The sequence below is a fragment of the Rutidosis leptorrhynchoides genome, chromosome 2 (assembly GCF_046630445.1).
Source record: "Rutidosis leptorrhynchoides isolate AG116_Rl617_1_P2 chromosome 2, CSIRO_AGI_Rlap_v1, whole genome shotgun sequence".
Taxonomy (NCBI): domain Eukaryota; kingdom Viridiplantae; phylum Streptophyta; class Magnoliopsida; order Asterales; family Asteraceae; genus Rutidosis; species Rutidosis leptorrhynchoides.
The window spans coordinates 364663209-364681093 of record NC_092334.1 but is presented as its reverse complement, the minus strand read 5'-3'; the positions used below and the strand labels follow the sequence as shown (position 1 = coordinate 364681093).

The window sequence follows — 17885 nt, the reverse complement described above, 5'->3', positions numbered from 1 at the left end:
GTCGTTGTGTATTGTTCTTATTTCTTTACTATTATTGTTGGGGTATTATTATTTCATTAATATTGCTTGATAAACTCTAAAATATTCACATGATAATAAAACCAAAAAATTGAACTGCAAATATTTGATGAGGATTAATTCATAATATCTAAAGTGGATAAGTTGCTAAAAATTTAAAGTACTTAAACGTAATATCTCCAAATTTGTGAAAACTAGTTGAAAATAAATTCTAATCAAAATCGATAAATTGTTAGAAAAAAAAAAAAAAAAAAAAAACATATTTTACTGTATAGTTATCGTGTATTTTTTTTTTTTTGCTCTATTTCTTCCTATTTTTTTTTTTCTTTCTTTTGAACGACATTTCTATTACTCTCTTTTTAATGTTACAATCCCCAAAGAACCACATTATGAATATTACTCGATGTATATTGATGTATATGAATATATGAATTAATAATTGAATAAAGATTAGCATTTGAGATTGAGATTTTTTATGAAAGCAAAATAAAAAATATACCCCGTATAAGCATGAAGTTGGTGGTGACGGTTATTGTGAATTAGTAGTTATCCCATTACCTTATATTCAATACCCCCAATTTATAGGGTAATGATTCATTGCCCACTAATTAGTATTGATTCCTTTCCTTATAAATACCAAGCATAATTAATGATAATCATTATCATTCCTTACCTTTTAATACTCCCAACCAAGCAAACCCTTAGTTGTTGGCATAGTGGCGGTGATTTGACTTCCCATATGAGAGGTGAGGGTTCGAATTTCACTCGTTGCAAAATTTCTCTTGTTGTTACCCCGCACATTCCATGAGCCTCGGAGGTTGCAGACGTCTTGTGTTTGAACATCACCCGAGGGAGCTTTACCACACGCGATGTCCGTATGGATTCGTCATGGGGGTTTCCTCCCGAGGGGCGGCATGACTGTAATAGTTCGACCAAGGAAATGATCGGGTAAGTGGGTTCAAACATTGTGTTCGGGTCTCCGTCAGTGTCCGTGTTAAAAAAAAAAACACAACACACTCAGTTGTTATAAACTGTGTATGGAATGATAATTTAGATTGATTCCTGAATCGTGTGAACTCTTTATAAAGTATTTCGACCCAATCTATGTCAAGATTAACGAAATCTTTACAGTAATAATACAAAAACTACACTTTGTGTTTTCTTATATATAAATTCCAAATCAATTGTTAGAGAGTTAGTGTTTTTCGTGTGTTCTAAAATGAAAGCAACTTGCCAAGTAATGATTTGAAAATCAGTTGATGGCACTTGAAAACCAAAAGGTACAACTTTCGATTTTAGTGGGAAAATTGTTAACCGAAAGATTGTAACTTTTGGCATAAAATTAATTGGGACACAACTTTTGAGTATACGGGTATGGAAAATATACTGAATGGGTTGGGACGGTGACCCACACCCAACTACGGGTTCCTTGTGCATTTTGACATTCATCATAAACTTATCACAAGAGGACCCACGCTCGGAGCCAACACACTATCCACCTGAGAATCGTCATCAGGATGCACGGATGGATCGGGATCGCGAACATGGGAAACAAGGGAACAGAAGAACCACCACCAACACAGTCAAGAGGGGACGAAAAAAGCCCACCAACCGGTTCAAAAACATCATTCACACAAAAATTACCAATTGCCATTTTTAACAAATCCAAGCGATTATAAAAGGGTTTGACCTAAACCCATTCAACTCCTCCATACCCGGGCCATCCAAAGAAGGCTCTAAAAGTCTAAAACAGCCCTATCTTGAGTTCGAGTTTCATGGGACTCGAACTCAAGGTTGACAAGTTATTTCGATACCGCTAGGCCAAAAGGTCCTAATAATTGACAAGACCATATTAGTTGCCCAAGCTCTAAGAGCCGATTACAATACTCAAAGGAAAATACCAGAATGCTCTCTCTCACTAAAGACACCCTACTTTATATATTATTCTTCTAACAGAAATAACAAACTGCAATGATCTCATCCATCCATCCTTCTTGCATTCTTCCAATTCATCAAGTCCTTCATCCAACTTTGTTGTATTCTTCCTCTCATAGCCCATCCACTCATTTAGCTTGGGCTGAGCCTCCCTGGGCTGGATCAGAGATGTCACGGGCCGATCCTTATCATCTATCCTTTTAAATACTTCGACAATCTTTACGTAGATTTATCATCATATAAAGACTAATACTTGCAGACTAAAAACCATGACAAACAAACTTCCTCTTTATTCAACTTCTCTAATTGTAAATGTGACGACCCGGAAATTTCCGACCAAATTTAAACTTAATATTCATATGATTTCGATACGATAAGCAAAGTATGTAATGTTGAGTCTAGAAAATTTTGAAACGATGTTCATATATTCAATTGACCTTCGAATGCTCTCGACGATTCACGAACAATTAATTGTAAATAGATATGTGTGTAGTTATATATAAATAATAATTCGAAATATAATTTGAAGTATTATATGTTGTTATTATAAAAAAATTAATAAAATAAAAATAGGATATTATAATAATTATTATTTAAAATATATCACTATATATAAATAAAGTATATTAAAAATAAATATTAAATGATTGTAATACTCGTTTGATGTTTCGATTGATATTTAGCAAGTTAAAATATAGTTATTAATATTATTATTACTTACATTCGGATTAATGATAAATGTTAATATTAACATTATTGTTATCATTATTAGTATCATTGTTATTAGTAAAAATTACTATTATTACTATTATCGTTTTTACTAAAATTATTAGTTTGATATCACTAAAACTATCATTATTATTGTTATCAGTATTATTATGTAGTTACTAAAATCATTATTATCATTAAAATTAATATTTTTACAATTGTTATCATTAAAATTATTATTATTATTATTATTATTATTAATAGAATTACTAACATTATTATCTTATTAATAATATCAAGTATTATAATCATTTTACCACTATTAATATTATTTTAGTATTATTATAACTGTTATTATTAATATAAAAATGATATATGTAATACATATAACATAAAAAAAAATTAATATTTTATATATACGAAAATGAATATATGAAGCGACCCGTCCTAATCCATCTGGACGAAGTCCATATCGATTACAAACGATTCACAATAGTTGATTACATCGCGAGGTACTTGACCTCTATATGATACATTTTACAAACATTGCATTCGTTTTTGAAAAGACAATCTTTCATTACATCGAAAGTTGACGGCATGCATACTATTTCATAATATATCCAACTATAATCGACTTAATAATAATCTTGATAAACTCGATGACTCGAATGCAACGTCTTTTGAAATATGTCATGAATGACTCCAAGTAATATATCTGATATGAGCAAATGCAAAGCGGAAGATTTCTTTCATACCTAAGAATAAACATGCTTTCAAGTGTCAATCAAAAGGTTGGTGAGTTCATTAGTTTATCATAAATATTCATTTCCACCATTTTAATAGACCACAAGATTTTCACTTCTCATAAATATACGTCCCATGCATAGAGACAAAAATAATCATTCATATGGTGAACACCTGGTAACCGACATTAACAAGATGCATATAAGAATATCCCCTATCATTCCGGGAAATCCTTCGGACATGATAAAAACGAATTCGAAGTACTAAAGCATCCGGTACTTTGGATGGGGTTCGTTAGGCCCAATAGATCTATCTTTAGGATTCGCGTCAATTAGTAGATCGGTTTACTAATTCTTAGGTTACCAAGCAAAAGGGGCATATTCGGCTTCGATCATTCACCCATATAATGTAGTTTCAATTACTTGTGTCTATTTCGTAAAACATTTATAAAAATTGTGCATGTATTCTCAGCCCAAAAATATAAAGGGTAAAAAGATAAATGAAACTCACCTAATGTATTTTGTAGTAAAAATACATATGACGTCATTGAACAAGTGTAGGGTTGATCTCGGATTCACGAACCTATATTAGGTATATATTAATACATATAGTTGTATTCGAGCAAATTTATTCTTTAATTTATATATCTTATATATTTAATTTGTAATAAATGTATTCTTATTTAGAAAATATTTATTTGTTATAAAAAATATCGTTAATATGAAAGTAATAATAATAATATTTTGTTATATCAATATAGATGTTAATACTTAATAATAATAATAATACTCATAATAATAATAACTAAATAAAACTAATAATAGTAGTAGTAATAATAATAATAATAATAATAATAATAATAATAATAATAATAATAATAATAATAATAATAATAATAATAATAATAATAATAATAATAATAATAATAATAATAATAATAATAATAATGGAAATACTACCTTAGAGTAACAAGCTTAAAAAGTAAACGCCACTGCCTGGGCTCGAACACAAGGCCTCTCGCTTAACCCATCACACCCTAACCCAATGAACCATCGGGTTGTTTTATTATTAACCCTCGTGCTTATTTATTCAACATATTTTGGACTGTTTATCTTCTATCACCACTTAATCGTCATCATGATTATCGATTATCATTATCATTTTTCCTAAACACCTTTATCATGATTCTTAACATCATCTAATCAATATCACCATACCATCATTGTTACTAACATCTATATCATCATTTCATAGTCATTCGATTATCATTCTTCTTACCTTATTTTAATTATGATTATCATGTTCGAAATTCTTCAACCCAAGTTTACGGATTATAAGTCATATTAACGTCCAAATTTGTTTTAAATATGTTATATATCTCGTGAACTAAATAGCTGCATGTGGGGTTCAATCTTAATCAAAAACTACCTAATCCCTTTAACACAAATGATGTCCCTTTATTGATTTCATTGGTCGGCCACACAAAAAGCAAGAGCACAAAGTCACCCCATCACTATCATCTTTTATCTAAATTGTGTATTTTCATTATTCTCTTTCCACAGTCCTCATTATCAAATCTTAATCTTAATCTTCTAAATCTTAAACAAGGATGTATGATGATTTCGGCCCATAGAATGTTGGGTCATCTCGGTTCACAGAAAAAAAAAAAATAACGGCCCACTGTTGAAACCCATATAGCTACTCCATTAACCATGTTTAAATACAATTGGTATTAATCTATATTGTGGTGTGTTTTTGTCGACTGATCCAAAAACGAAAGAAGAAAGAAACGAATAGGTGTTTTTCCAAATAGATTAAATATCCAATGAATTAATAAGTAGGTTTATATAGATTGAAGGTTGTCGGCCACATAGAAACCTTTTTCACCCATCTAGTTGTAAAGGTCCAAGTTGCATTATAATAAAGATATAAGTTTATCTCAAAACCTTTAAGAAGTAGAAACAGTCGACATATAGAGAGAAGAAGAGAAAAACAAGTGAGTTTCTTACTTGAGTTGTTCAAGATGGATGGTGAGGTCAAGTTTCAATGGTGGTGGTTTAATGGGTCTTGAACCGAAACAAAAAGAATTAAACCGATGTGTTAATGGTGGTGGTTTGTTTTACGGTTAAGACAGAAAAGAAAGGAAGTTGTGAAATTGCAGTTTGGTCGATGGTCTGTGGTATGAGATTGATTAACAAATGCCTCATCATCTTTATCAGGTTATCATTATCATCTTTTGTTTTCCATCATTCTCGTTCATTTTATTGTAAAAAAAAAAATGGGTTTGTGATGGTGTTTAACGGTGATGAGTATAACCATAGAGATGGTGGTGATGGAAACATAGAAATGGAAACAAGGTGGTGGCTCATCGAGTGTGAAGTGGGTGAAGGTGATGATCGGTGATGGAAGAAGGTTGATTAACATGGTGATTCAAGGATGGTGATTTACATGTTTGTATTGAAGGTTGATTTTGGCGAATAATAAATATGCAGACAAAAGAAATCGATTTGCAATAAAAAATAAATAAACAGATAAGGAGATATATTTGCTTCGTACGAATTTGATATCAATCACCAATAACAAACAAAGATTGTAAAAGGTTGAAAGTGATTGGCAACAGAATTGGGAATTTGCTTGTGAATTGAAGTCGACAGCTATATAATTTAATTCCACAGATTAAACAGAATGAAAAGGATTTGCGTACCTATCTGTATATATATTAATGTATATATCAGTGTTTATATATATATATATATCTTGTGTATGTACTTATAAAAAAATATAACTGTATTTATAGTATAATATATCTGTATCAGTAAATATGTATAACTAACTATATCTTTTTCAGTTTATTAAATAAATATAGGAACATACTAATATTAATAATACAAACATAAATACTTAATATTAATATTAATAAGAATAATGAAACTAACAATAATGATAACAGAGATAGTAATATTAATATCATTATAATACAAATAAGAATGATGAAAATAATAACTTTAAATAAAATGATAATTTTAGTAATCAAGTTAATGATAATACTTTTGATAATCATAATAATTAAAATTATAATTTTTCTAATAATAATTACACTAATAATGATAACAAATATATAATAAATTAAATACATCAAACTTTATATCTACATGTGATATAGTAACATTAATAATACATATAGTAATATTAATATTTATTTTTAATCATAATGAAAGTAATAAACATAATAACTATATTTTTACTTGTAATTAAATATATTAATATTATAATTTATTAATTAGGTAATATTTAATAATTATATATCATATATATATAATAACCTACATTTGATATTTAATATCTTGTATACTTATATATCTTAATATAAAACAATATACATATAATATTAACTTTGTATAGAAGCCATATTTATATATACATATATTAAGATTTATTTTAATAATAGTTTATTTATTTTATATATTACATTACATTTTCAATTCAGTTGATTGATTTATAATTTATTAATTCAATTTATTATATATACTTATTTTTATATTTATATATATTTATTTATTTACATTTTTTTACACACAATTGTTCGTGAATCATCGAGAATGATCAAAAGGAAAAATGCATTCATATAACTGTTCCAAAGTTTTCAAGACTCAACATTACAGACTTTGCTTATCGTGTCGAGTTCATACAAAGATTAAGTTTAAATTTGGTCAAAAATTTCTGGGTCGTCACAGTACCTACCCGTTAAAGAAATTTCGTCCCGAAATTTGAGTGTGATGGTCATGAATAATAATAAGTATGTTTTCATGACTCACATAAGCTGATAAATAGATTTTTATTACCATTGAATAATATAGATAAAACTATTCAATTTCTCGAAGAGTACAAGTGAAGCTGTCACAAAGGATTGAGATAGAGATTTAACTTTTGACATAGTCAGGGTTGAATTTAGAAAATAAGGTGCGTCTTGACTTTTGACGTTGTCTTGGTTGAATTTCGGAATTCGAGGGATTTAAAGAAAACCTTCAAAATCTAAAAGATTTGATTTCTCGGCGAATAAAGAAATTAAGAGCTCTATAATTAAATGCGGAAATCTGCCTTGATTTCTTTGTCTGGTATTTTTACTATAAATGAACTTCTTCCGTTCCATTACTCCCCACCATTCCTATACTTTCTTTCTTAGTTCATACATCCAAAATATTTTTCTTGATATCTTTGAAAGTTAAATAGAATACAAGAGTCGCGTAACATGGTACATGATGAAGTTATGATCTGTGAATCATCACGTTCCATTAGAAACTCAGCATGACTTACTGTAATATAATCACGTTGATCAAGTGTCATTATATTATACTAACTCATGCGTCAGTTCCCCAACACTTCAAAAACATTCAGAATTTAAACTCGAAAGTTTACAGAATAAAGAAACTATACAGTTTCCTTTATGATGTAACATAGATAGCGCGAAGAGATAAATAATTTCGGACAAGAATATTTATGAAAATATCCTCAGAAATATCGAAGATATTTATGACGATATTTTGGAATTTCTAAGATCGAAGGTTGATGAAGAAAATTTGTCCGCAAGAGTTTAGGGTCAGAAGTAAGGTATTCGTTAATGACTTCAGTAGATACTGAATCATTTGGATTCTTTATGTACAAGTTTAGCCCTTGTGATTTGTTCAGAGTCTCCTTCATGGGTCGCTCAATCCCTTTTTCAAGTACAATTTTTTTTTCTTTTTTCCATTGAGTGTTTCCAACACTCCATTCTTTATCATCAACTTTTGACTGTTAAGGCAGTCTTCAGTTTTCACTGCTTCACCAGCTTTTTCAAAACTCAGGAAACTGATTCATAAGCTAAAGCGCTTTTCAGAAATTCAGAATTGAAATTCGTAAATCCAGGAGATAGAAGTTATATATATATATATATATATATATATATATATATAAATTGTTGTCGTAGAATCGCTGAGAATTTCGAGATTATCGATTGATGCCTTCTGGTACTTGGTATTGTAATTATCGTTACAAGATACCGATGAGTTCATGATAAGACTTCAATAGATAAATATATGAAGTTCGTGATAAGACTTCAATAGATAAATATATTGATTTGTCGTAGAGATTTGAGCCAAGGAGCAACGAGGTTGCTGGTACGTCTGCTGGTAATATAGTGGAATATAAAAGATTCCCCGGTAACAATAAAAGAGCACATATATATCAAAGTTATAATAAGGTTGTTTCGAACGAAAAGTCGAAGTTGACTTGCTGGAGCTGTGACAAAATTGGCTACCTTGAAGAGGGATTGTAAAGTTATTTTCGGTAATAACAATGCCAAAGGAGCTAGCACAGATACGTGTTAAACGTTTACTCAGGTTCTGAGTGTTTTTAGGTGCATAACTATATGCATCAATCTTTTCTTCCGTAGATGAAGTGCGGTTGGTTCATCCTCTCGAGTGAGGTGTTTTCAAGAATTATGAAAGGTTTGAACGCAGATTGTAATCGTCGAGATACAAATGAGGTTTAAAATGAAATCAAGTGGCAAACTTGAAGAAATGTTTAGTTTCATATGTTATAATCAATATTTTAATTCATTTTAATTGTCCAATGTCATTAGTCCACAGTCGATAGTCCACAGTTAACAGTCCAATAACTCATATATAATTTAATATATAATATTCGAATTAATTAATACGTATCGTGACCCATGTACATGTCTCAGACTCGATCACAACTCAAACTATATATATTATTGTAGAATCAACCTCAACCCTGTATAGCGAACTCGATCATTACAGCATATAGAGTGTCTATGGTTATTCCAAATAATATATATAGATGCGTCGATATGATATGTCAAAACCTTGTATACATGTCCCGATATTTAAAATGCTTAAATAACAGTATTTAAATGACGATAAATAAAGTGCGTAAAATACATAACAGAAATTAAATGACGATAAATAAAATTGCGAGAATTAAAATTGCGATAAAATAAATTGCGATAATTAAATTGCAATAAATAAATTGCGATAATTAAAATGTAATACGGAATTAACAGTTAGCTAGGAACAGTTAGCTAATGAACTCACCAACCTTTTGGTTGACACTTTAAAGCATGTTTATTCTCAGGTACGAAAGAAATCTTCCGCTGTGCTTTTGCTCATTTTAAAGATATTACTTGGAGTCATTCATGACATATTTCAAAAGACGTTGCATTCGAGTCGTTGAGTTCATCAAGATTATTATTAAGTCAATTATAGTTGGATATATTATGAAAGGATATGCATATCTGTCAACTTTCGATGAAATGGAAGTTTGTCTTTTAAAAACGAATGCAATGTTTGTAAAATGTATCATATAGAGGTCAAATACCTCGCGATGTAATCATATGTTATTGTATTCGTCCTTATGGATTAGGACGGGTCGCTTCAGTAAACGTTAATTATAGTTGAACACGACTACAAGCTACTGGTTCTATAAAGTTGCCGTGTTTGCTGCATAAGCGATGCCCAGATAACGCTTCGCAAAAGTTGCACATTTGACACTGTCAACCATGTGATCCAGAAGAACCCAATCCAACCTGTGATCATATTAGGGGTCAAGTGTGTAACAAACACATTGTAAGTGAAGAATACAATAGTTAGCGCTCAAAACATTAAAATCACTTTTTACCTCACGCGGTTTAAAAAGCGAGCGTCAAAATTACTTGACCCAAAAGGTAAGGTAATCCCCAACCATACATAATTGAGAAAGCAATTTCAACCACTTCACAAAAAATTAGCTGATTTTGGGCAATAATTTGAAGTTTGAGAAGTGAGCTACCTAGGGGGTCAGATAACGGGTTAAATCTCTTATATATGATATATGGCGTTTTTATGCATTAATAATGAACTCTTTTGACAAGTCTCAACATGTTTTACTTGTTTCCTTGTTAGGTATTATTTGACTATCTTGAATGTTTAACCCGTCAAAGATCAATCATAACCTTAATCAACAAAATTGTAAATTGGTCTCTAAAAGAATTTGTCTCCGGTGGGTAATTTGATAAAGTAATGCGGAGTAGTTCACAAAGATGCTTAAAATCAAACTGAGTCAAGCAGTCGAAAACTCGAAATTCATCACAAATGTATGGGTGATGATATGTACACAACCTCAAATTTTGTTATATATACAACTATTATGCTTTAAAGTATTATACAGTACAATATTATAAAGCTTGATGGTTGTTTACATAACAAAATTTGATTGTGCACATGTCACTCCCCCAAAATGTATTCATTAAATTACGACCGTTAATCTGTCAATCGCATGTGTCAATTAGCCATTACCAAATCTCTGCTCACGTGTCGATTTTTGCCATGCCCCAAACCCGGTTGACGTGGACATAGTTCAAGGCGTTAGATCAAGCGATTGACTAGGTGATAATATCGGACGACCTGTAAACTATCAGAACTCACGCGATTCAAATCACAAACCCACCTGTTTATACCTCACGCGGAAACAACAAATACTCCGTGCAAAATTAGAAAGGAAAATGGCGGTGATAAATGGTGATGCAACGGAGAAAACTAACGGCGGCGCGTTACCACCGTTAGTAGTTAAAGATGAAAACGAAGAAAACACAACTTCATCATTATCGAGTAATAAACCTAATACCGATCACAATTCAAAAGAGAGAACGAAAATTGCGAATGATGTAAACCTGAAGGGCGTTCTCGAGTATTTAATTCGATCAATTTTGGATCAAAATTCTGTTCATGGAATTAAGAAATCGTTAATTGAGGCGGCTCCTATGTTTCGTGAAGCTATCGTTAATGCACGTCGTGATCTCCTTATTTGGACTCGTCGCGATAATAGTCATCTTCGCGGTCTTTTGGTTGTTTCTGTAAGTATTTTATTTTGTATGATTATTAATTATTATTATTATTATTTAATATTTACTATACTATTTTTCATTTCAGTTTTGTTCAATTAGGCAAATTAGTGTTCTTAATTGGGCGAACTAATCTTGATCTATGCATAAATTCGGATTGATTAGATCATAATGTATCTAAAATTAGCTGTACTCAACTGAAAAGTTTAGTAGCACTCCGTAGTAAGTAGTAATAATAAAGTGAATATATAGTGGAAAATTTGGCTAATGTCCTTTTCAGTCCCTTACTTATACGTGGTCATGCAAGTGTTCTAAAAGTGCAATTATAAATTCCTAAATTTTGTTCCTTCTATATGCCGGACCTTTTATTTTGGAATGTAGGAAGTATTCATCTTCTGTGTAGTTAAATGCATAAAAGTTTAAATCTTGATCTATTATAAATTTTTCATAGTATTTTTGTCAACCTAAAAGGTACCTTTTCTTTGTTTTTTGATTAGGGAGTTACAATACAAAATAACAATATCTAAGCTTCTCAAAATTAAATTGCATTTGGCATTGCAGTGTAAATATATTGCCCGTGTTTCCTCGACTTGGGTAGTTTTGTTTATATTTCCCTAAATTTTCTTATATGCTCATGCAATTTTCTGTAAATAGAGTAATATTTGACCTCATAACCTGCGAAAATGCAGACTGGTATCCTGTTATGATGATTTCATTGATGTGGTAGTTAACTAGAATTAAAAAGAAAAAGTAAAAGAATGCTACCTAAATTGAGGAAACATGTATAGTGTGTTACCAGATTGATAGGGCGTGCATGGTATGTTACCTAATTGAGAACATGCATATTATGTTACCCAAATTGAGAATGTGCTTATCCGAATTGAGGAAATGCTCATGGTTTGTTACCAAAATTGAGGTCCAGTTACAATGTTGTGGCATCTGATAGGGGAGGTAACAGGCTACTGCATAAGCCCGTCAATTATCCTTCGTTGAAGAATTTAGGGTAGTATATTATATGAAAGATATTATAAGTTACCCAGATCAAGAATAAACGCATACTATGTTACTCCAAAATGCTTTTCTAGTTTTAAATAGGTACTGAAATGTAAAAAATTATAACTTGAGGTGTTGAACTATTTTGGTTAATTTATGGTATCAAAGTTGTAATGTTTGATATATTTGCATTTGATGCAGGCTGGGATAGTCACACTTTTAGCTTTGACCGGTGTGCTGGTGTTTATGTTGTTCTTTGCGGCTGCAACTGTGAATGCAATAGTCATCTCCCTGCTCATCTCGTTTGCAGCCGTTGGAGGTTTCTTAGCTATTTTTTTTGCTTGTTTGACTGCAATGTATATTGGCATGTTGTTCATTACTGGTTTTGTTACCTTCACTGTAACAATATCATCAATCATAGCTACTTTATTTGCTGCAGGTATTTCTTTTTCTGTCATCTCATACATATTTATTTATTTATTTATTTTTTTTTTAATTCAGCTAGCATAATATTAGCCTTCTGATCATAGAAAATTTATATCTTGTAGTGTTGGGAAATTGATGGTTGAAATGGGTTAATATTGGATGGGTCGATTCACCAACACTTTTTTTTGTTCGTATATTGACTACCTCTTATATCAAATATTTCTAGAATTGGGTTTTCTGAACCAATTTACAATTTGGGTGATTAAGGTTATAATTGATCTCTAATGGGTTAAACATTCAAGATACTTGAAGAATAGTAGAATACATAACACGGAAACAAGTTGAGAGTTGTCAAAAGAGTTTATTATTGATGCATAAAACGCATTCTGATAGAAAGTTATAAAAGAGATTTAACCCATCATCTAACTCCCTTAACTTCAAATTTTGCCCAAATTCAACTAATTTTTGTAAAGTGGCTTTATGTATAGTTGGGATTACTTGACCTTTTTGGTTAACTAATTTGACGCTCCTTATTTCAACCGGGCGAGGTGATGTGAAAAGTAATACTCCGTAGTAATATCTTCATCGCTAATTATTGCTTTCTTCACTTACAATGTGCTTGTTATGCGCTTAACCCTGATATGATGACAGGTTGGATTGTTTTCTTCTGGATCACATGGTTGACAGTGTCAAAGTGTGCAACTTTTGCAAAGCGTTATATGAGCATCGCTTATGCAGCAAACACTTCTGGTCTGCACAACACGGCCACTTTATAGAACCAGTAGCCCGTAGTCATGTTTAACTAAAACTAAGGTTTATAATTAGAGAAGTTGAATAAACAGGAAGTTTGTTTGTCTTAATTTAAAAATATATAGCTTGGTCTGTAAGTATTAGTCTTTATATAGTAATTAATCTACATAAAGATCGTCAAGGCCACCTCCATCCACTTGAAAGAATTGATTCTGGATGAACTGTTGAAATATTTTCGACCAAATCTCGAGTCGAGCTAAAAGAGAATTAGAGCAGAACGTATGTTTTATTACAACAAGAACCGCTTGTCTATTATTTTAGAAAGCCATACATTTATTACAACAAGCACTGCTTGTTTATTTTTTTGAAAGCCATATATTTGTTAATAAAGTAGACAAGTTAAATTAAAGTTGACAATTGAGAAAACTCAATATCAAGCAAAAGGCTGTTGATTGTAACAATCAAGATTGCCTCCAGGATTAACACCCAAAATGCTGCAGTATCTTCTGTAAAACCCAATTCTGTCCTCAACCTGATTGTTACCACCTTTTCCACATTCTATGCCACCATTGATGATGTTTGTGATTACTCCGTAACCTGATACACGTCCTGCTGACCTGTCAGCAGCCGATGGGCTCCACCTTCTGGTTATAACGTCATGGCTTGATGGCTTGTTACTTTGCGGAGTCATCCAGTACCATATTGCTGATTGAAATGATATGGTTGGGTTTGTTGCTAAGAGATCAGGGCTGTTGATCAAGTCCCTTCCAATTGACCTTCCAAACTGTCCGTAGTTGTAGTTGCTGTAAAACAATGTTAAAATCAATATAAGCAAATTCAAAATTTTCATATGTTAACTACTACCGTCCTAATTTAATAGTCCACTATTCTTTTTTGGGCTATTTCCAAATATAAGGAGGTAAATAAAACAACAACAACAACAACAACAACAACAACAACAACAATACCCAATTCCACTAGAGTGGAGTATGGGGGAGGTTAGATGTAGACAGTCCTTTCCTCTACCCTAAAGTAAAAGGGAAGTCATTCCTCCACCCACGGATACCTATCGGTCCCCAGGTAGAGGAAGTCGTCCCTCCCTATTCTGTAGAGCAGAGAGGCTGCTTCCTAGGGACCTCTGACCATAAAGAATTATGAATTCCAATATGTGCAGTAAAAGTATACAAGTAAAGTAGATAAAAAAAAAGAAACTTTACCATGAATAAAGTATATATCAATACGATATGTATAGGTAAATAAAGCATGTAACAAAATAATGTAATATAACATATAATTAAAATATGTGCGTGTCAAATATGCAAGTATAACCAGTCATGTAAGTACAATAAGTATACGAAAACATGTTGGTAAGAAGCATGTAGGTATACTATGCAGTATAAGATAGATGGTCTACAATGTAAACATAGACAAATAAGCATACAATGATAGCATAAAAGCATGTGATATGTAAGTATGTATAAATTAATTGCTATATAATGTAATACAAACATGTAACCATATAGTGCAATAAATCCTCTGAAAATGCTACAATAAGTATAGATATATAATATAACCGTAATACAGGTACAGCCAATACGATAAGGCACACAAGCAAGTAGGCAGGAAATATAAAAAAAAGAAAGTTAAAAAGTTAAAACAAATTGTAGGCCTATAATCCGTGAAAGAGAAGTATTTTTACCAAGATGTACGTGGTCTATCTATGTTATCTTGGTTTCCGACCCATTTGTTTGTACACCACAAGATATGTTGCTAGTGAAGTATAAACTTGAGATCTCCTTTGATAATCTCAAAGCCCCAACCACTAACTTATCTTGGAATAGGTGTAGTTGACGTAAGATACGGATACTAGTTTTTGTGTATGTTTTAAAAGTGTCTAATGTGTATTTTGTGTTAACTGTTTTGACCAGTTACCCAACCTATAGTCGTTACAAATATGCATTTGCAGCTGTAACTACAACTACCGATGAATAAAAGTATAAGTAAAAACTAATATCAACGTGGGAACTTACTGAGAGAGTTGGATGGGTCCTCTGCCAAAGTAGCTTTGTGGACATGGCCATTCAGATGAGTCACAGTACCTACTTGTTGGACTTTTTTCTCTAACAAAGCAATAGCCCCATGCAAAAGGACCATCCGGTGCACTTGGCCATCCACCTATACACGTGACGTAAATCAACCGTCTTAATTACTTCACACATTAACATTCATACTCAACAATATTTTTTTGAACAACTGTTAGAAGTCACTGACGGGCCCACCCGAAGTGAAGCCAATCACCCGATCATATCTGTGCTACGTGTTGGGAGGAAATAACAAGACCCACACCCATAAGGTAAGACGGTCAACTGGAAAACCCCCCAGTGAGGTTAGTATGCAGGACGTGCCGCAACCTCCGAAACTGGGTGTCCAAGTACCACTGATCTAAGCGCACTAGCGGTTAATTTTTACACGAATGATGTCCTAAACATGACTCGAACCAATGACTTCAAGGTCAGAGACCCTCCTTGATAGCGGTAGACCAAAGCCATTTGGTAACTGAATAACAATATTAGAAAGAAAAAGAAAAGAAAAAAATACCTGTTGTTTCATGTGAGGTTTGAGCAAAGAAAGCAGCCAGCTCTCTTTTTCGGTCATCAGTACTTCCGGTAGTACCAAATCCGCTATACGTTTTTGCGGCGTTTATAAAAGCAGGGTAACTGTAAAAGCCATTTGCACGACATCTTGGGTCGTTTCTGTACTTAAGCATTTGATCAAATACTGACGAAGTAATGATCGAACCAACATCAGTACCACCACCAGTAGAAGGTGATGATGGTGTAGGACTCGCAGTGCACTGACTTTGACAGTTATTTGCTGGAGAGCAGTGAGCAGGAGTGTTTCCACACCACCCGTATTGGCTGCAACAATTTCCGTTAGGGCATCGTGCGTTACCACCTTGTCTCCCACAGTTTTGAGCACTCGAAAAAGACGAAAAATGAGCTAAAAGGGAAAGTATTGTTACAAGCTGAAGAAGAGTATTCATGGTTTGTTATGTTGTGATGTAAGGAATGAGAATTCATGACTAAAACTTGATCTATTTATAGTACTTTTTTTCTTTCTTAAGGTAGACTTTTTGCAAAGAATGATGTAACACGTTATGGAAGTTACATACGTGAATGCTAATTAATTTTTGTATGTAAGACTTGTTCAAAGTTACTTTTTTATTTATTATTATTGCTGAACAGTTGATTGCCTTTTAACAGATTCTGTTGGTTGACTATCTCTTTGAGCCCCATTTGATACGGTGCTAATGATTACTGTTTTTAGTCATGTTAATTAAAATATTGGTCCCATTTTCTTCAACAAACATTAAAGCATATTTCTGGCGCTATGTTCCAGAGTATTCAACCGAAGGAAATGGAATGAAATGAAAGGGGGAGAAAGTGGATCCGTTCAAATTGGAAGGAATCAGTGAAGAGAAATTAGACCAAATAACACTTCCAAATCCTTTCCATTCTTTCCAACATAAAACTTATGAACACCATTTCTTTAAATTTCTCTTCCCCTTCATTTCATTTCCCTTCAATTTTCAACTTGGTAACAAAGCCTTAAATTGATAGTATCATGTTGCTTTTGTTTTTTATTCTCCCATTTTGTAAACAAGAAGAAATAAATAAAATAAAAAATATACTTATTTAAAAGTATCACCCAAGAGCTCAATAGTTGAGACAATGAGATTCATGCAAAAGGTATCGGATACAAATCTTAAATCTTGTGTGATAGTAAGAGAAGAGTTTGAAAATGGTCACGGATTAATCCGGTAAACCGCATACACCAGAATAAAAATATTTGTCCTCCTGAATAATTTGAACAGGAACAACTTTATCACAAAAAATACTTATTTAAATAATATAAATGATGAATATTGTTTAAAGGATATCTTTTATTTCGTACATTTGATCACAGTTTTATTGAATGCACATCTTTTGATTCGTAGCTCCGATTTAGTCACTGTTTTTTTAATGATTATATATTGGTATTTCAACCGAAGTCCCAAAGTTTTTGTGAAATTAAACCTTATATTGTGATTCATGTTTTAAGTATAAATGTGCGATTTGAGATTTGTGTTAGTTATTTAAAATGATTAAGGAGTTTCGTGTACTTTGTATATTTAACGAATTATAAATTAGAATTTAAATTATCGACTTGTGAGCGGTCAAAGTACGTCTCTAGGTCAAAATCAATGAAAAATGTCAAAATTGAGGGTCAACGGAGTCGAAATAAAAAAAAAAAAAATTGTAACAAACAACCGTTAGACCACCGTGCTTATAGCGGAGTGGTATCTCCATTCCTTGTGTTTGGGGTTAGGGTTGAGGTCATGAGTTCGTGGATTGCTCAGATCATCCTCTTAATTAATATGCCTGAAATATGGAGC

The 17885-nt window shown here is 32.0% G+C and overlaps 2 protein-coding genes across 2 annotated transcripts; one reads left to right on the top strand and one right to left on the bottom strand.

Annotated features, from left to right (window-relative positions):
• Positions 1–10864: 10864 nt before the first annotated feature.
• Positions 10865–13852, top strand: LOC139894450 (uncharacterized). The gene is made up of 3 exons (XM_071877748.1): positions 10865–11293; positions 12476–12713; positions 13352–13852. Exons 1-3 carry the CDS (start codon positions 10943–10945, stop codon positions 13474–13476), a joined length of 714 nt encoding a protein of 237 aa, XP_071733849.1. The 5' UTR covers positions 10865–10942; the 3' UTR covers positions 13477–13852.
• LOC139894448 (endochitinase-like) lies at positions 13083–16503 on the bottom strand. The gene is made up of 3 exons (XM_071877745.1): positions 16049–16503; positions 15481–15625; positions 13083–14253 (listed from the first exon to the last, which is right to left on the bottom strand). The coding sequence occupies exons 1-3, from the start codon at positions 16491–16493 to the stop codon at positions 13884–13886; spliced, it is 960 nt and encodes a 319-aa protein (XP_071733846.1). The 5' UTR covers positions 16494–16503; the 3' UTR covers positions 13083–13883.
• Positions 16504–17885: the final 1382 nt, after the last annotated feature.